Genomic DNA, 21411 nt, shown 5'->3' on the forward strand with positions numbered 1-21411 from the left:
TAGCTGGGAAAGGGAGCCAGATATTTCTGTATCTCCTAACCAAGTGTGGTTAGTTAGGAAATGGAGCTGGATATTTCTGTATCTCCTAACCAAGTGTGGTTAGTTAGGAAAGGGAGCTGGATATTTCTATATCTCCTAACCAAGTGTGGTTAGTTAGGAAAGGGAGCTGGATATTTCTGTATCTCCTAACCAAGTGTGGTTAGTTAGGAAATGGAGCTGGATATTTCTGTATCTCCTAACCAAGTGTGGTTAGTTAGGAAAGGGAGCTGGATATTTCTATATCTCCTAACCAAGTATGGTTAGCTAGGAAAGGGAGCTGGATATTTCTATATCTCCTAACCAAGTGTGGTTAGCTGGGAAAGGGAGCTGGATATTTCTGTATCTCCTAACCAAGTGTGGTTAGTTAGGAAAGGGAGCTGGATATTTCTGTATCTCCTAACCAAGTGTGGTTAGTTAGGAAAGGGAGCTGGATATTTCTGTATCTCCTAACCAAGTATGGTTAGTTAGGAAAGGGGGCTGGATATTTCTGTATCTCCTAACCAAGTGTTGTTAGTTACGAAAGGGAGCTGGATATTTCTCTATTTGCTGTATTTTGCTCGTCTCCCAAGAAGGTTGAAAGATGGCACACCTATGCTATGTGTACTAAGAAGTCTTCTCTGGATTTACCGATACTTGCCCTATTGTCTCCCATATCATCTGGGGGTTATATTTACGTTGGCTCCACTTCCTATCATTACATTACATAAGGGATACAATAGGTGTTGTGAGGGCTATAATACCATTTGATCATGTGACCATTATGATCACGTCGTCATCTTTCTCTTTGTGACACATAAACTTTTCTGTTCCAAGAACTCAACAAACTGTCACTAGATGATTGTAGTATAAAGATAAGTAGTAACAAGGCTACACTCAAAGCTATATTAATATTAGTAATGAATGTTTTTAGGAATTGGTGTTATGGGTCTATAACATGCATTAGTATTGCTACAGGGATCTATGTATGTTTGTTAGCAATACTAATGCATGATACAGGACCTAACAATATTTACTTATACATCCATTGCTTAAATGATAGGATCGGTATTTTAGAACTTTACATGTACTTCCATCTGGTATGCATGTCGGAGGTGTACACTCTGATACTGTATTTAAATCTAAATTTTCTGACTTTATCTTGGATTTACTAAGACAGTTACTGCTTTGATAAAAGTTACTAAAAAACATCATCTCCCAAGTATTCAGCCTAACTACGAGAGTTGTCTTTCTTTGTCCAGTAGTCCCTTTAGTTATCTGAAAATTTGATGCAGGTGGGAAATTGTGTAGTTTACAATGTACTTCAGAGTTAAAAACTTTTAGTAGATTACCATTTCCATGTTATTATGTCTTTATTGCTTAAATATGTTAGCTCAAATTTCATCATCAGAATGATTTTGACCTTTACAGTTGATAGTCAGGAACTCCTCGATTCTCAATGTTGAACATTACAGCCATTTCTTACCTCATAATGGCAGGTCCCAATACCAGTACTGAGCGGTGTATTGTATAGTCTTTCATGTATACAAAATCAGACTGGTTCCATATAACAAATGGTCATATTAGTCCTCTAATATTTGCTCCAAGTGTGTAGATTGTGTCAACACTAACGAGTATACAGGATATTCATGCATATATCATACAATTACCATCCGTTCTTCTGCAATTTATTTCACAGTCAAATCTATTATCAATTTTCAAATTATTTGATTTGTTTCAAAATGGAAGTTGGAACATTTTCTTTTACCAAATGGCCATAGTGAACGTGTCCTCTCTTTTTCATGGAGCAGCCAGTCATTGTGAAATAGGTGTGCTCATTCTAAATAAAATAACTCAATTCCAAATTTCCAACTGGTCACCATTATTGATGAAAATCCTATTCAATTTATTGAGTGCTATTCTTCTTTCTTCTAAATGAAAATTAAACTACTTCAACATCCGAACTGGACACCATAGAAAGAAAGGAAAATCCTTTCAAATCAAGAATCAGAGACTGGATATTTTTCAAACTGAGGCTTGTTGAAATTGTCAAATAATTGAGAGAAAAAAAATGTAAAACAAAAATCACAACACAACAATTTGATCACAGTGTATAAATTTTTATTTCAATAAAATAATTTCCTCGTATTATGAAATCTATCGGAGGAGCACAGAGATACAGCAACATGTCTTTTTGATGTGGCTAACCATGAGAGCTATGGATGACAGTACAGGGGGCATCTCGAAATAGGTTTATTCTAAGGGGGCATCTCAAAATAGGTTTCTATCTACAGACAACTATCACAGTCAAAATTCTTTATAATTCTATCGGTTAAATACAATAAATATTTTCTCAATTCAATTCTGCTGAAGCCAAAATAAATTGTTTATACCAAATTCAAGATCCAGAATGAAAAATTATGTTACACAATATACTGAAAAAATTTCAAACAATCTCCTTTATCAATTTGAAATAAAAGTGACTTATTATCTTAGGGCTTATGGTACCTGACTTTTGCGCCATGCATTGTCTATCTCCTTCACTTTTCGTGAAAAGTTACTTAGGATTGATTAATCAGTTGATACCAAAAAACATATTAATGATTACATTGATAACAACAAAAATATCAAGGGAGACAACTCCAACACAATTCAGAGGTAAAGTGTGTAAACGTAGCATGTCACCTTAAATGAAAATCAAGATCAAAGAAGGATCTACAGAATTCTAAATGATAAATGTCACTTTTATACATAAACTACACACCTTCAAGGAATCCCCTGTACAGAGATAATATGTTCATGTCAATACTGAAATGATATGATGTGGATGAATTGAAAAAAAATGTACAAAAACACGGTTCACCATATTTACCGGCGTTTAGCTGAAAACATGAACACGTAAATACACTTACAGTAAAGTCGCACTTCGATAGAACATGTGCTCGACTCTCAACGATATGTTTTCATACTTGACATCATTTTGATTATAAATATCTAGAAAGCTTGGAAAAATATATCCACAACGACATACAACCATACATTCATTTTAAACACACGACAAATTACACACAAGAAAGCGTGCCATGCTTTTTCAAAGATAAAAAAAAATGTTTAAAATACTCAACAAAAATCATTGTTCGAAATAAAAATCATATTGCTTTCCATATTCTTCTCATAAATTTGAAATTAAATTTAGTATAACTAACTTAAAAAATCATACCTCCAAGTGTTTGTGTTATTGTTAAAATGTTCATGAAATCTATATAATGTATATATAGTGTAACTGAATAATTAAGAAATATAGTCATTATTTCAAAAGTCAGTAAAATATCTTTCAATAAAAACAAATCACTAACAGGCCACACAGGCACGATAATAATAATAATAATTAATAATAATAAACAAACACAAATATGATTAACATGATTTCTGAACAGAAAATCAACTCAATGCTGACTGGGCGATATATTGGGATGAAAAAAAAAAATTAAAACATGTTTGCACTATAAATCCCTGTTAAATCATCATCTGATTTACAGATTTAAACTGTTTAATATTTACAGGTATAAACAGCAGTTTTTTTTTCTAAAACAAACAGGTAAATGTATAAGCAAAGCATCTGCTAATAACCCGTAACCCACACCCTTTGAGAAAATTTCCCCACCCTGAAAATCAATATAAGAAATAAGATATGAAAGGAAATCCTATAATTTTTACATTTAACGAATGTGAAAATTAAAAAAAAAAAAAAAAATCCCTCTTACAAAAAAATACTCCTTCTTTACAGATCTGATAACACTGCCACTAAACATTTTATTTCCTACAGTGTTAACAGGTACAAGGTACAGGGTATGTAGATAGGTGATATATACCTACACAGATCAAAGACACCAAGTAGTTTCTGACACCTGTACCGTCACAGGTACTGTACAAATACTAGACACACCTGTACCGTCACAGGTACAAGGTACCGGGTATATAGATAGGTGATATATACCTACACAGATCAAAGACACCAAGAAGGTTCTGACACCTGTACCGTCACAGGTACTGTACAAATACTAGACACAACTGTAGACACTTGTATCGTCACGGGTACTGTACAAATACTAGACACACCTGTACCATCACAGGTACTGTACAAATACTAGACACACCTGTAGACACCTGTACCGTCACGGGTACTGTACAAATACTAGACACACCTGTAGACACCTGTACCGTCACAGGTACTGTACAAATACTAGACACACCTGTAGACACCTGTACCGTCACGGGTACTGTACAAATACTAGACACACCTGTAGACACCTGTACACACCTGTACACACCTGTAATACTCTGTATTAGGTAAAGATACCTGTACATACTACAGGTGGTGTTAATACCAGGATACATATCAAACTTGGATCAATACTGAATTGGAAGTGATGCTGGATTATAATATAACGACAGTTACAACCAGTGATATTGTAGATGTACCTTGGGGTGTTGGTGACCAGAGAGATATCTATATTAGTACACGCAGACGACTGATACTGCTTTGGTTGACACAGGAACTTTTGAGACACAACAATGTATAATATTGTACTTTTTATACAAAGATCAATTAAAATAAAAATCATAAGTTGTGTCTGACATAAGGTCATGTCAAATGCAAGTTCATACACAATGTCATAGAAAACAAAAGGTCATGTCAAACACAAGGTAGTGTCAGACACAAGGTCATATCAAACTCAAGGTCAAGTCAGACACAAGGTCATATCTAACATATTGCCATGAAAACTGACCATTACTTGGTCATTGTTACACTGGACAATCACAGCTGATCAAAGTTATCGACATGCATGTCCCATTGTCTGTCAGAGTAACGCGGCTTCTACAGGACATATACATCCATTTATAGAGAACTTAATCCCCCAGATTTCCACGTACCCCCCTCCTATCCCTAAACTGGATTTCTGAACTTTGACTTGCCCAAGTCACATTATTATCCTTAGAGGGCACCAATAAAAATTAAAATCATTTTCTAAGATTCTTACCGATACTGATTATTACAATTATTCAATTCGTAAGAGGAATAAATAAACTACCAAACTGACCACTGTAAACATAGCTTACATTCTGAATATAATAAACCCATTTCTGATTGGTTGACTTACTGAAAGACGCTTTATTATACATGTAATTTCATTGCAAGCAAAATAGGACAGAAACATAACCTGTTTTTTTTTTTATTTGTTTTTTTTTTTTAACACGATATTCATCAGTGACAGCATTAAGATATTCTTAATTGAGCTGAAATGTGATACAAATGTGACATTTAACATACGATATGGTCATCATAAAGTCCTCTGTTGTCCAGTACTACTGTCACGGTGACAGATAGAGTCAACTACTGTCACCATGACAACCTTTTAATAACACAATTTTTCTGACAGAAAAGTAACCTCTCTATTTTAAGAGTGTATATTTGCACTTTTTGTAATGTTTTTGGTGCATTTGAATTTGTTGAGCACTATAATAAGCTAAATAAATACATGTTTCACCCAATTAACCCAGTGAAAGGATTTGTGAACTTCTTTCAGTACTTCAAGTCTGCTAATATAAGTCTTAGTTGACAATATTTTTCATTATGTTTGTCATGCTATAAAGTGCAGTAAGAGAATTACAGCATTTGAAAAATAGGAAATGAACAGACTAACTCTCCATACACAATAAACGATGACAACAGAAAACTCTAAAACTCAACAACCAGCTAAATACCACAACTGCCATGTCATAATAAAAATGCATTGTTCCTTAGAAAATGTTAAAATTTGTGAAACAAAATCGGCCAAACATTTTCAAAACAAAAGTGAAAAATTCAAAGACCCTGAGCTTATATACTAATTCAGTGTGAGAAAAAATCTGATGAAATGATACCACAATTGTACGATCGATTCAAATCTGACCTATAACCCTGTTCCTCTACACCATGATGTGGGTTCCGACATCTGGGGCCATTTTTGGTAACCATTCAATATTAGAAATACGTATGATACTGGGTACATATGCATTTCAATATTACACGATTCTGAGGTCATTACACTACCTGTTAAAGATACGGTCCTCAGAAAGTGTCCGGAGGCGTGTTTATGTCGGACCATACACTGCCATGTTGATTAACAGAACTACAGATTTGATAAGTAGCACACACCAATGCACCCACTTCTGGCTAGTTGTGTTTTAGTAAATGATATGAATTAGGAAATGTAGCTGTGGAAAAAATGCTTGCCTTATTTTCAGTTTTAAAATCTCACATGAAAGTCTGCAAAAATGTTTAATTACAGAAGTCATACATGTGTTAATCTTATCGAGATGAAACAGAATCACATCCAATGAAATTGTCTGAAACCTCATGCTAATATTCCCCATGTAATTATGCAAAATCAATTTTGATTTGATAAATCTGAATGACATTGTTTACTGTGAATAAATGAATAAAGAAAACAATTTCAATATGATTTTGTATATTTTACATTATTTTCAATTTAATAATTCTTATTTTCACGAATACATTTTCACTCCTATGGCAATGACTGATTGTCGAACATTTTGTATGAAAGGTGCAATCTGGCATAACGTTTTGATGTTACATCACAAATCTTACTTCATTATCACAATTTTTTCCCCCAATTTAAAACAGAAATTATTTTTGGCTAAAATCTGGTAAAATTGTCATCAGATTAAAAATTATCAAAATATTTGCAGAAGTGCAAAACAAAAAATAGTATTTGACAACCGGTATACCTATAGGCATTAATTACATAAATAAAATCAGTATTGTTACCGATAAGTCTACATGTACATACAATAATTAAAATCATCAGCTTTTCATCAATAATTAAAATTAGGATAATTATACAAATGAATGTCATAATATGAACAAAATTTGGCAAAATGGTACAGTAATGAAATTATACACACAAAAGGAAACGATTTGAACAACACTCTATATACAACCATCTAAATAATGTCATCATCATATGACGTCATTGTCTTCCCAGTAAAACTTACCCTTAATTATAAACACAGCTAGCACTTACAGTATTAGCGGTTAACATCTATTACATCCTTAGCAACCTTTCTGCCTGGTCGTTAAGGCCCAGAACCTCTACAGCATCAAGGTAGCACAAACTCTTGTTGTAAATGGCAAGAGATCTATACATGCCAAGTGTTACTATGAACCAGATTCCCAAGCAAGAGTTCCACTGAATCACCTTGATATTTTGTCACGAGGTTATTTTCAAGACCAGATCTATCTTTATATACATATACTTATTTAACAGACACGAAAGTCAATTTCCTATCTGTAACATTAGGCCTCCTCGACACTTAATGGTATCGTTTCCGTAATGGCCTTTCTCCGTAATGTCGTTGCTGTGCCTCCATCTATTCTACCACTTCAGAATGCTGGCTACGGGACATGTTCAGTGTTCTTCAATAGTCACAGGGGGCTATAGAAATCACATGTCCACTGTACACAGGTCACATGATCTGTATTCTATATTTAGAGTTACTTAAGTCACATGACTAGCCGCATACTGGTCATCTTCCTTAGCTCCAAGAGGTAAACGGTTTGAGTACTTTGTGATGTGATGACGTTCAGTGGACCACATTGACAGGAGAATGAGCTAAGCAGAACTTTGGACACTGTTTCAGGCAAGATATTATCTCCATTTTCAGTGTCGGTAACTCACATCGTTCTATGGTGATAGCTTTTGTTAATGAAAACTATCGAATATATAACTTAAATCATAGCTGATATTTGAATCCCATATCTTTACAGAAAATAATATGTCAAGCCTGACAGTAATAAGTTACTTGCCCGATAACAGAAATTGTGACAAGATTTTCTGTTGCCTGGTAACCTATGTTAACAATGATAACATATATATGTGTGTATATATATACAGTATATATATTTGGGTGCTATATATAGACCATTGCAAAATGAACTGGCCAATGAAATTTTTGGTAACAAACAGACTGTCACAGTATTGTGGTCTCGTGGTTTGTATGATGATTTTCGCAACAGAAAACATACATAAGGATTATTACTGTATAATGGTGATTCCATCTCCATGGCAACAATATTCATATAGGTGTTGATATGACAATGTCACATGGCCACCACATATATCACATGATCCTATGTACAAAGATGTTTGGCTAGTGAGCCAGTCGATCTGGTAAGGTAATTCCCATATCCCTGCCAAGCTTCCATTAGACTGAGACTTGGACAGCTTTTTTCTATGTAACATAATCACGAAAAAAATTTCATCATATCACTGCAAATATTTCTACTTTTTTCCCTCTCTGCAAACTAATTTTCCCCATTATCTTCAAAGTGTGATATGTATAACTGTCTTTATCACTGCAAGAACCAAAAATGACAAACATGTCCAAGACACAGATGTTTGTTGTACGGCTGCACTTGGTGTGGGTGTTGTCTCTCGTGGTGGCTGGTTATATCCATTTCCGTCATTTGTGTCAACACCATATTCGGGTCCGATGAAGAAGTTATCGTCGATGTGTGTTTTGTCTTTGCCTGACCCCTTGTTACGACCACCATGGCCACCTTTTTTATGTCCTCTGTCCTTGTTAGGTCTCCTTGGACCACCATCTTCATCGTCACCAGTCCATCCGTCTCCTGAGCCACTTCCATCACCGCTACCATCCCCACTGCCATCGATGTTGTAGTCATCGCCACTGCCCATGCCACTTGAGTAACTACTGTACCCTACATCGATTTCTGAAACAACAAAAATTTCACCATGACAACACAGATACAATACAGGCTGAAACAATACTAAATTCAATCAGTTGGATACATCATGCTTGTTTTTGTTTGTTTTTGCCGTTTATCAATTTGTAACCTGCCAAGGTAATTTTTAGGTGGATGTCCTTGTAGTAGCTGGTCGCTACCACACATAACATACTGGAGGCTCAATGTTATTCTGAGCAACTGAGGTTAAGTGTCTACCCAAACCTCATCAAAGACCCAAAAACCACAACACAAGCACCAACCACCCTGGGTATTCATAGGGATAGAAAAAGACACCTCAAATATCTGCCTGAGCTGGCATTTGTCCGACGATATACCAATTGAGATATTGCCACCCCTCTCAGACTTCTTTACTTGTTAACTAGTTTCGTCTTTAATAAAAATAAATCTGGATTTGACATTGAGAAAATCATATTCTTTTAACAGTGGAATAAAACTATCATGAAAAGTGCACTCCTAATATCTTATTCGAGATAAAAGCTTTACTGTGATAACAAGACTTAAGTTTGTTATTCAATTCAGCCTTTGATGTCATTTGTTGGTGAAGTGTTACATCGGATATATAAATGATCAGATTTTGATAGTTTTGTTTAGAAACTTTCAGCACTATTTCCCCATCAGACCACCTCTCAGCTCTACCCAGTTATCAGTTTATAGGAATCCCGTGAATCCACGCCAGACATGTACAAGACGATGATTACACAGATACACTTTACAAATCCGACCATGCTGTCCATGTTTTATAATGTACCTGAAATACATTATTACCTCTAGCCCATCTCACTGATACTGTATAACACGTTTAGATAGCTAACTCTTCCTTTTCTGTTGACTGGCACTCCATCAAAACTGGAGGACGATCTCCTTACCATTCCCACCTTATCTATAATGGCTTGCTCAAGATTGAGACAGTAACTCCCCTTTATTAGCATAGCTTCTATTACACAAAATTTTCATAATCTTGTGAGAATGTTTCTTTTGATTTCACAGTCTAGATCTGAACCAATTTTCTGATCTGGAAGCTACAAACTCAGGACTCTTAACCAATGAACTCTCAATATCAAGCTCATGATCATTGAACTGAACAACTCGGCTCAAAATCGTAAAGTTCCTTATCCTTGAACAAATATATTTGGATCTACCACATAAACCAATGAATCATGACCACTGCATACCTCTGAACCAATGAATCATGACCACTGCGTACCTCTTAACCTCTGAACCATGACTGCTACATACCTCTGAACCAATGAACCATGACTGCTACATAACTCTGAACCACAACCGCTACATACCTCTGAACCAATGAATCATGACCACTGCGTACCTCTTAACCTTTGAACCATGACTGCTACATACCTCTGAACAAATGAACCACGACCACTACATACCTGTAGAATATTTTCTGTGAACCTTTTTATCACCTAGATTGATAATTTATGAAACAGACCAGACACAATACCATTGAATCAGAAGAGTGCAATTACATTGTGATGTTTTCTCAAAGTTCAGAATATTTAGTTGAAATTACCTCTCCTATACCTTTTTCTTAAGAATACATTTCCTGCTATATCAGAAGATCCTAAGTATATGCCTGACTCAAATCCTCTAAAGCCTCTTGATTCCTCACATTTTTGCATGTTGCTACCACATATATCGGTTCTTCTCACTAAAACATTATCCATCCCTAAAAACCATTCCCTTTCGACATCAACATCTATTCATCTCTCTCCAGGTGATAAAGCTGTAATTTGATTGGCTGATGGACAGACAAGTTACAGCTGATTGGCTGACAGACAGACGATACGACAGGTTGGATGACGGACGGACAGGTTACAAAGTCGATTACAGAATATCACAACAGGGGCACAAAAAACAAATTATGTTCCGTTAAAAACAAAAAAACTGTTTGGCCTACAGTATAGAACATATCTTTGTCAATAACATGGCAGTGGAAAGAAAAACAAGCGAAAGCGATCACCGAAGTTAAGAGTATCATTTTCTCCCAAAAACCATATGTACATAATGATGTATTACATAAATGAGTTGCCGTCTCTCCTGCTATCAGTTCATCGGAATGTCTGCCACTCGCAATACATCCCTAACACATACTCAATTAGGTTATCTTCATCTGTGCCCATAATTTTCATATCTGGTGATTAAACTCCCTCAAATCTAATTGTATGCCCTTTGACAAGTCGGTAATGGAACTGGCATGGATTCTGATAGCATACTCTTAGTACAGCAAGGTAGTGATATCTATTAAATTACCGTAATGTTCCTCAAGTCCAGATTTCAAACTTCCCTCAGCCCTGTACAATTATCTATCAAATTACCGTAATGTTCCTAAAGTCCAGATTTCAAACTTCCCTCAGCCCTGTACAATTATCTATCAAATTACCGTAATGTTCCTATAGTCCAGATTTCAAACTTTCCACAGCCCTATACTGCTATCTATTAAATTACCGTAATGTTCCTAAAGTCCCAATTTCAACCTTGTATCAGTAAATTTTCCTGAGCCCTGAACTGGTATCTACCAAATTACCGTAATATTCATAAAATACAGATCACATCAGTGACCTATTATGTACAATAATACTGTATCCCTAACCCTGTGGTGTTGTCTAACATTACCGTATATACATCAAATAACATTCCTCCCTCTTACTCTGATACCATTGTTACTGTAAATCATATAAAAGTGCTGTATTTCCTAATCACCACTATTATTTAGTATGATACTGCTTTATTATCTGATATGGTGATTTTAAACTAGCACTATAAATAAATATTTTAAACATTCTCTATAAAATATTAATTTTGTCAAAACATTTTGTGAAGTAGAAGTCAACCTATCCCAACTACCTACCATATTTGTCAAACATCAGACATCCCAACTACCTACCATATTTGTCAAACATTAGACATCCCAACTACCTACCATATTTGTCAAACATCAGACATCCCAACTACCTACCATATTTGTCAAACATCAGACATCCCAACTACCTACCATATTTGTCAAACATTAGACAGCTGTGCCATAAATACCAAACTTTCACTTGACAAGATTTATCACTAGTGAGCTGCTCTAATTCAGGATTAAATGTACAAATCTGATTTTGTGCAAAAATAAATAATAACCAATTTTTTTTTTTATGATTTAGAATGATCAGGCAACATGAATCATGGTTATAAAAACAAATTTGCTGGAGTGGTATAATACACTATAATGAAAATAAATCCTTTAAACAAACACAACATTATTTTTTCCGAACTGTAGACAACTTGTTCTATCAAGCCGTAATCACATTAAGCCTATGATATGGCTCTCTAGTATCTTGAATTAATCATGAGGCAGAGAAATTAAAACTACATAAGGGATATAAATTTAAGTGGAATGTTTCATTCAATGACGACACGTTTTCCGAACACTTGTTTCGACCTGGGTTTGGCAATGCATGTGCACTGAACACTGCACTTGAAAGCGTTGGGAGTATTTGCGCTGACACTTGTGTGTTACCATGCATGTTGTTCCGTAAAGCATGTGCATCCATTATGTGACTATGTTATCACTGCCCCCTACAGAGTGCCAGCATGCCCTGTCTACCTCGACAGAGACACACCCTTTTCTCACAGTTCCATACGTACCTCTAAACCTTTCTTAAACCGACACACCACAAATACAATCTCCCCTGCTTACAATTCCTCACATACTCAATATTTAATTTTTAATTTTTCTTATTTGTTTTTTTCTTCTTCATTTTCCAGAAATTAACAAAATTTTAACACTTCAATCAAAAATATATTTGTTTTAAATCTACACGAGACGTGTATGTATTTTGCTCATCAGAAGTATGCGTACCTAATCTGATAGTTCGCCTGTAAAACATTACAATATGGGCGAGATTCAGGACAGCAACACCCAGTAAACTTATCAAATTTAATATCTTTGCACTCAATTCCTGTGGTTGTGTATCAATGCTGGTATAGATACATGTTGACAAGCATTTGGAAAACCAGCAAAGGAACGGCAGATTTTCAGGTAAAGCACTTAATATAATACTGAAATAATTTCAAATAATGGTGAACTTTTGAAAAATATAATATCAACTATTCTGTCAAAAATGAAGAAAATGTGCCAAAAAAATAGCATTTAGGATTAATAAGACGTTATGTGAATCAACTAATTACAGTTGTATTTTAATTTAATTACTTTTCACACTCTAATTTCAATAAATTTTAGTAATTAAATCTGTCTAATTGATACCACAAACTATTGTTAATGACTTTCAAGTTTGCAAATTGAACAAAATTGAATTACAGATATAATTCATTTTGAACAGTAAAACCAAAACACTCAACTGTTTCTGTTTTTTTATATCTAATTAACCTGCAATGTTTCTCTTCGTCTATACTAAAACTGTTTGACAAGGCATTAAAAATACAACACATATGCTAATAGCATTTACATGTATTGTATCACGCTTGATAATTACATTCTGCCAAGTATGAAAAGTAAGTAAAACCATATTAGGACTTGTAGACAAGTCAAGAAAAAAATAACAAAAGTGCCCATATATGGTTGTACATTATGTGACTATTTGGCATAACGACCACTAATGGCTTCCCATACTGGGAAGTGTGAAATTCGTTACCAAGTTTATAGACACATTTATGTCACCGTTGTCCTTGGAAACCCACAAATATACCAATGACATCGTGTATCACAGCTGTGTGGTCAGTGTATACAGCACCACATTCATGATTCATGCCTCAAACGTCTTTTGTGTTCGCCAGTTAATAGTTCTCAAAAGCAGCATGTAAATGTCCACTAAAATCCCAGTGAATGTGTGTATTGGCTTCTACACTTTCTATTTACCTTCCTTTTTTGATTTAAAACATAACCTACAGAAATATGGAACTAACCCCTTGACCAATTAACTTTTGATTATTGTTGATGAACTTATTGAAGTAATCTTTTATTCTTGATCTATTTATGTCACTGTTTTTGACATTTGACCCATGACCTTCAGATGGTAATTTTATTAAGCTTCTATAGTTGACCTACTTTTTTACTGTTTACGACCTTTGACCCTTGATCTATTGGCATGCATTATTATCTTTTTAGTTTTTACCTATAGTGACCTCTAAGCGCTTACATGGCACGTAATTTATACTTTTGTCCCCATACCTTTGACCCCTGACCTATCTTATATGCACATCACCATTTTTCGGCTTCTATCCTTGACCGATAGAGCTCAATACATTATTCAACACAAGGACAATCTGGAAATTGACATGTATAAAGCCAGTAGATTCTGACTTCTCGATTGTTAAAAATACCACAGACAGAAATGTATCCATATGTAGCAGAAATTAATCACACTTGGCCACAACTCACCACGGTCAGCATGGGTCAATACAGAGCCAGACTTGGCGACAGACACACAGCAAAAAGAGATTCTCCTAACCACATTACATTACTATACGTCTCACACTTGGGCTCATCCTCCAGATTACAATTTCCTAATTTCCAAGCAATGGTTTCCCTGTATTATAAGGAGCTTATTTGTCTGTGGCCTCATCACATCAGACCTGTTATGGTACATTGTTATGTCAGTCCACGACTCTGGACACATCCCCACACAAACATCAAGACCTAATCCACATCCTCACATCGCCCACCTACCAGGCTGTCCTATTCTTCATCATGTCTTCCACTAGCATTCACACTTAAGTATCCTTTGCCAAAACCATATGTATTCATTCACATTCAAATATATTTTGCTATTTTTTCACTTCATCACCACCTATCATTTAATTTTCAGTTACACACCTAATCATTCATCCTTTACAACTAGTTAAGTCTTCATTTATCCTTAATATTCATATTTATTTTCTTTATTTGTGTTTTACTTTAATTTTATTTCTTTGATTTCAAATGCCTGTTTGCATTAATTTGTAATTAATTAGAAGTTCAGTTAACTGGAGTTTACACTCTTAAAAATTCATTTTGTCAAGTTATCTCCCTTCCTAACAATCATTCAACTTATGAACTGCCCCCTCTCTTTGTCCAAAATAGTCTGTTTTTTTTGTTTATCTCCCTTTTTTTTTAGCTACTTCCCTTCCCTGTTTTTTGTTGAATTATCTCCCTTTCTGTTGTTTTTCTTGAGTTATCTCCCTTTCTGTTGTTTTACTTGAATTATCCCCCTATCTGTTGTTTTCTTTAGTTATCTTCCCTTTCTGTTGATATTCCAGTTGTGATTTCCTACACTACTCAACATTTACCTGTATCTATCCAGTCCACTTCCTCGCCATTGAAAGCAGTGTTGAGTTTACTGGTGATAATCTTAAGCTGTATCTTCTGCTGCTCGATGACAAAATTTCCCTCATTGACGTCGACCTCCACCTCTGGATTGTTAATTTGGTTGATGATGCCGTCCTTCTGTACCTCGGGTACATACCTATCAACCAGATGGGACAAACTCATACACTGAGAACAGGTAATACAATACATAGTTCATAAGATGTTTGTGATTTTTAATACATAACCATTTACATGTTACAACACTCTAAATTTAGACACGTTATCTTAATAAGATCATTTGAATATGTATAATTGATATTTTGAGATATGTTCAGCATTGATCTTTTCTTCTCTTTTTTTTTTTTTTTTAATTCTTGAATATGACCTTGAACTTTTGACTTAGACATTACCTTGCTCTATCCTGTCCGTTCCAGCAGTCCTCATCATTCCCGGCCTGAGCAGAAATGTTTTCGTCATTACAAATGGCGTACGGCAGGTGTACCCAGAAGTCCTTGGCCAACTTTACCTTTTCTTTGATGTCTTTCACAAGACGGTCAAGATTAGTTCCAGCCGCAGTGTTGGGACGTTGCTGCCTCTGTTTTTTCCTGGAGTTGCCGTACCTCCCATAGTCATACTGTTGGTGCCCCTTGCCAGTGTTGTTCACTACCCCCATTTTCGTAGGGTCATACGGCATGCCGTCAATGTTTTCCCCTCCGAGAGCAGCAAGTTGTCCCTGGATCTTGGCTTTGATGCTGTCTGGGAGTTGACCAGTGTTATCTGTAGACCTATCACGTGGTGACTGGGCATCGCGCTTTGATCGGCCCAACTGACTGACGCTACATCCTTGCTTAATCTGGAGAAATAAAGACATATGAGCTCATTCAATTATATATTTCATAGTAAATCATAGAGACTGACAGGGTTTTCTTCTTCCTTTTTTTTTTCTTCAACGTTGCAAATTCTTCATTATTTCCAATATCATCACTTCGTGATTACAAAATCAAGCAAAGGTTATTTTGGGGTCAGGGGTCAGGGGTCAAGCAAAGTCTAAAGAACACATGTGGCAATGACTGGTCAAGGTTTTGGAAAAGCTGATCACCAGTTGTAATCAGCTTAGAGGTGATGAGAGAGTGTCAATACACTAACCAGCTGACCATACATTTTCCTGGTCAGCCAGATGTGTGAGGCTCCAGCTGGCGTAAGAATGTTAATCTGACCAAAATGACTACTTAATCCCTGGCCATTTTTCTGCAGATTCATTTTTTTGGTTCTTTTGAAGTTGAGCAGCTTTAATAGACAATTAATGCAGGTTTTATCTCCATCTTTATCTTTATTTGTCTAGAAATTCATTCAAAGATTTTGAGAACATCTAGATTTTTCTTGGGATTCATTTGGAGATTTTGACATACTTTTAAAATTAAGTTCAGGTCCTTTTGTATGTTCGTTTTCACTCTGCTTTTCTAGAATATTAAAGTGTCTTCACAATGAAGCATCAAATATTTATATTAAGAGTTTGGGGAATAGGAGGGGAAAATAATCTTTTGTTGCCGATTCAGTTTATAGATAAGTTACCAATGTTTATGACCAAAACACAAACAGATCATTTTTATTTTGACAGAGATTTCTGTACAGACAAACTGGCCTATATCTAAGGTTCACCATGTGGGGGTGTGAGGTCATCTGTCTGAGTCTGTCCACTTGACAGGCAAGTCATCCATCACATCAGGACAAGTGTCAGTAAGGCTGTGTTGACCATAAACTCTCACCCACAACATCCAATACACTATATATAGCCTGGCACTGTAGTCAAGTCATGACAGAGACTAGTACTCACTGCAGGGTGTGCTGTTGTCAAGCCTACATATGACACAGACTTACACTACTTCACTCTGTCGGTACTCACTGCAGAGTGTGCTGTCGTCAAGCCTACATATGACACAGACTTACACTACTTCACTCTGTCGTCATGCTTATATATGACAAAGACTAATACTACTTCACTACAACATATTATACAGATTATGTACAGATTTTAATGCACTTTAACCATCATGTCCATCACCAATACAGGCAGGAAACACAATTAGGAGTGATTAGATGATTTTCTGTGATCAATCATGGTTTTGATATTATCATGACAGTTTTAAAGTTATTTAAATTTACAGAAGACCTGAAAAGTGAATAAATGGACTCATATACAAATTAATTCACTTGATGTATTAAAACAGAATTTCTAAACATACCACCACATTTAATTGTTTAATTTACTGGGTAGATGTCACTTTCTGGTATGACTGATCAATCATCGATCATGGATTACAGTGCATTCCGCTTAATCGGGTTGCCTATTTGCGGGGACTTTTTACCCGATTAACCGACTTACCCGATAAGCCGAAATGCACGTCGCCATCTTGGATTTGGTCCGTAATGGTAGTCAGACTTGGGTCGATTTTGGATGAAAATTATTGTTAATAAACGGTGTTTTTGTTTGTGCTTTTACTGATGTCAAATTGTCAGATTACTATTACTAATTGTATAAAAATGTGTGTATTAAAATAACAAAACCTTAATGATTTTCTTATTCGCGGCACAGTACAATCGTAGCACCTCAAATCGGGGGGTCATGCATCCCTGTTTCATCCGTGTGTTCCTAATTTGACATACGATCTAAGGACTCGCCGACAATTACATCTAAAATCATTTATGTTTATCATAGAGACATTCTTATGTTCGCTTTGAAGTTTAAAATATTCCATATTATTTCCAATAACCAAAGCACAGAGATCGGAGAAACCGAGTTTATTTAGGTCGTTTCCTGTGGTATAAATTTATATGAACTTGACACTGGCAGTCACTGATAAAACAACACGAAATCCAATGTAATGTTTTTTATTAACCAGTTCTAATCCTAACCTGAATAGGAATTATGAGCTAACGTCGGGCGTCTGTCCTTTTACTGCTCGCTACTGATTTTTAACTCACCTGTGTATCGGTGTCGTCAAATTTCCCCGTGGCGAACCCCTCACTTTGGATTCGCCACATACAGTAAGCGGCGATATCAATCGATCTGTAGCAATATCAGACCCAGGTAAAAACCTATTGTTTTGGTTTTTGCTTCGAAGATTTTACATCCCAGACGTAAAAGTTTAATTGTCTAGTCGCTTAATTATGCTTTTAAAACCCCATTACGTTTTGCCTGCTGCTGACTCTAAAAATAACATTTAATTTTACCCACAATTCTTAGTCGACTTCCTGTTGGGGAAAAACCACACGAGGCAGAATCAACAACAACACAGTTCTGAACATGACAAAACCCCGACATAACATTACCGTTTAAGGTAATATTTAACTGTTTTTTGACATTTGAACCATCAAAATTACACTATATGTTGATAAATGTCTAAAACTTTAAAGAAATACGCGATGACTTTCGTGAAAATCGGAGCATTTCTATTTTTTGTCCCGATTGTTCTATTCGAATAACCGAAAAATACGACTTTTCCAACCCAATTAAACGAATTTTTTTAACATGATTTAAGAGAAAATGGTTTTGGTTTTTGAAATTTTACCCAATTAAACGAAATACCCGATTAAGCGTTACCCGATTAAGTGGAATGCACTGTATTTGAAAAATTGTGATGATCGATAACTGTAAAAGTACTTTGGGTAAACAGACATGGGATAGGACTACCTAAAGTCTATGATGAACTTTGTGGTGGTGGTGGTAGGGTGAGCAGATTATGTCTACTTATAGACTATCTTGGTGTGATGGATTCTCGGGACTAGACCTACCTACAGTATGTGTAGGTAGGAAGGACTTGGGGGTATTAGGTCTATCTCAAACAAAAGTGAGGTGTGTGCTGCCAACTTTAATTCCAAGTCGATCCTCTCCCTCTATAGAACACCACCAATAGACCCTTCTTAATATTGCCTCATGAATATTCATGTTTAAACCAGAACGAGGCTAAGTGAGGAAGCGTCCCTAGTAATATACATGTGCAGCTATGGCTACATCATACAGTGATAGAGATTTAGATTTAATTCCTTCACTTACCTTTTCATTTGTTGAAAACTATATCCAATCACAAAAAAAATCCTCTGGACAGAAGAGCATGAATAAAGGACTGAAGTATTTTAGCGAAGGATATATCCAAGAGCTTAGAGGTAAGTTTGCAATTACATATATATATTCCCATGTTCATGTGTAGTGGTTGTCCAAATTCAGTACCTGCTCTGTCCTCTTTCATTTGCTAAGGCCAAACAACATTAAAATGTTGGTACTCATCCCTTTACTAACACTGCTACATGTAATATATATAGGGTGTCAGAATGTATGAGGACCAGAAACAAATAATTACATAAGGGGGATGCCATTCCTAAACCTCATTATCAGCATCTCGAATTGCTCTCCCCTTGTTGCCTTAGGGACTGTACTTGGGTCCAGTCTGTTTACATTTCACAGCTGCCCCTCACTGATCTCACCTTGTCATTAATTTCATTGTAATTATAGATAAGCATTTATACAAACAAAAAGGCTTATCTAAAACTGCACCTATTCCTTACAGCCCTTTAGGGTCAGTCCTCTAAATAGAAAATGGAAACCTTATTTACTCCATTAAGCACCCAAATTTACTAGACTTGTACATGTCCAGAAATGGAAAATAGATTATTCTACCTGTATATGTTATACTTATGAAGGTTAAAATCATTTTACAGTAAAACCAGTCGGAACAGGCTGTGAGGTAACAGGGAAATGTTACCGCTCCCAGAGAAAAAATGACTCGCCACACCAAATCAAGGTAAATATATCAACGCATTTATTTCGTGTCATTCACTTTTGAAACAGATAACCAATACATAACACATTTGCCATTACGTAAACATGATTTAATGTTTAAATGTCATTATTACATTACAGGTGAGTTTCGGTGATATCAACACTCCTGAAGTGAGTAAGGCAGATTGTACCTGTCCTATAGGAATGTCAGGAGCATGTGGACACGTAGTGGGAACTCTGTACCAGCTTGCGAAATTCAAAATTATGGGTCAAAGAGCTATTCCGGTTGAAATTGCGAAGACATCTCAGCCACAGACTTGGCATGTCCCAAGAGGGGAGAAAATCCAGGGAAAGGCTGTTCAGGATTTAGAGATAAGCGGGTATTCATCAAAGAAATCCGCACTGGACTTGCCCACGACTAATCAAAATCTGAAAACAACCCTTTTCAACCCCATTCGCGGAGAAAATGTGAAGTGGGACACAAAGTATGGAAGTCTATCCTCAGTATCACCTAATTTATTGATTCTCCCTTCTTTAACACAAATGAACGTACCGGCGGTAGAATCAAAATTTGGCAAAGTACCACAAGGCTCTGTTTTGGGTGTTCAGCAGAAATTAGAAAATGAATATGTTTTAAATATATTTGATGGTATTTCATTTCCGTCTCTGCCATTTAAAAACACAATGCAAAATGATTTTAACACTGTTTTATCAAAAGACAAAAACATCATACTGGAAGGGTTAAAGTTAAGTATGGGCAATATTATCAGATTTGAAGAGCAAACTAGATTGCAAAGTAAAACGCCACTATGGCATCAAATTAGGAAACACAGAATTACAGCATCAAAAGTAGGAGAAGTATTTAAGCGAAGGAAAAATGAAGACTTGCTTGCTAAACGTTTCAAAACAGTAAAAAACATAACCACGGCAGCAATGGCAAGAGGTATAGCGTGTGAACCTATCGCAGCCGAGGCTTATGGAAGGGAAAAGAACGGTAAAGTCAATCTTTATCCATGTGGAGTAGTTGTAAATTTTTGGGCACCATGGCTAGCTGCAAGTCCAGATAGAAAGGTATACAATCCAGAAATGTTCCCTGTATTTGGGTTGTTGGAAGTTAAATGTCCCCAAAAAGACAGTGTTCTAGAAACTGACTATTTAACTAAGGATAATGATGGTATTTTGAAACTCAAAAGAAATCACTCTTACTATTATCAAATACTAACACAGTTGGCTGTGACAGGTCTGAATTGGTGTGACTTTTTCGTTTGGTGTCCAAATGATCACCATCTTGAAACTGTATATTTCAATGAAGAAGTTTGGAAAAATGTAAAGTCTAAAATAGATATCTTCTATTTCAATCATTTCCTCTGATATAAATCAACAAGATAAAAGATACAAGAATATTCATTTAACATTCTATTTGATAAGGAAAGAATTTTGGCATTGTAGTGCTATTATTACGATTACGTATGGTTGATA

The 21411-nt window shown here is 35.7% G+C and overlaps 1 protein-coding gene across 8 annotated transcripts in view; it reads right to left on the reverse strand.

Moving 5' to 3' along the window:
• Positions 1 to 2119: 2119 nt before the first annotated feature.
• LOC117342885 (glypican-6-like) overlaps positions 2120 to 21411 on the reverse strand; it is an 82077-nt gene continuing 62785 nt past the window's right edge. The window contains exons 6-9 of one of the 8 annotated variants that reach the window (XR_004535920.1): positions 15566 to 16008; positions 15137 to 15312; positions 4337 to 8812; positions 2120 to 4230 (exon numbers count right to left, since the gene is read on the reverse strand). Coding sequence is in view for 1 of the 8 variants with exons in the window: in XM_033905173.1 (XP_033761064.1) it covers positions 8403 to 8812; positions 15137 to 15312; positions 15566 to 16008 (1029 nt within the window). In the remaining 7 variants the exon portion in view is untranslated. Of the gene's footprint in view, positions 8813 to 15136; positions 15313 to 15565; positions 16009 to 21411 lie in introns of all 8 variants that reach the window. The other 7 variants (XR_004535917.1, XR_004535922.1, XR_004535919.1 and 4 more) reach the window with 7 other exon arrangements.

Source organism: Pecten maximus, chromosome 14, assembly GCF_902652985.1.
Source record: "Pecten maximus chromosome 14, xPecMax1.1, whole genome shotgun sequence".
NCBI lineage: Eukaryota > Metazoa > Mollusca > Bivalvia > Pectinida > Pectinidae > Pecten > Pecten maximus.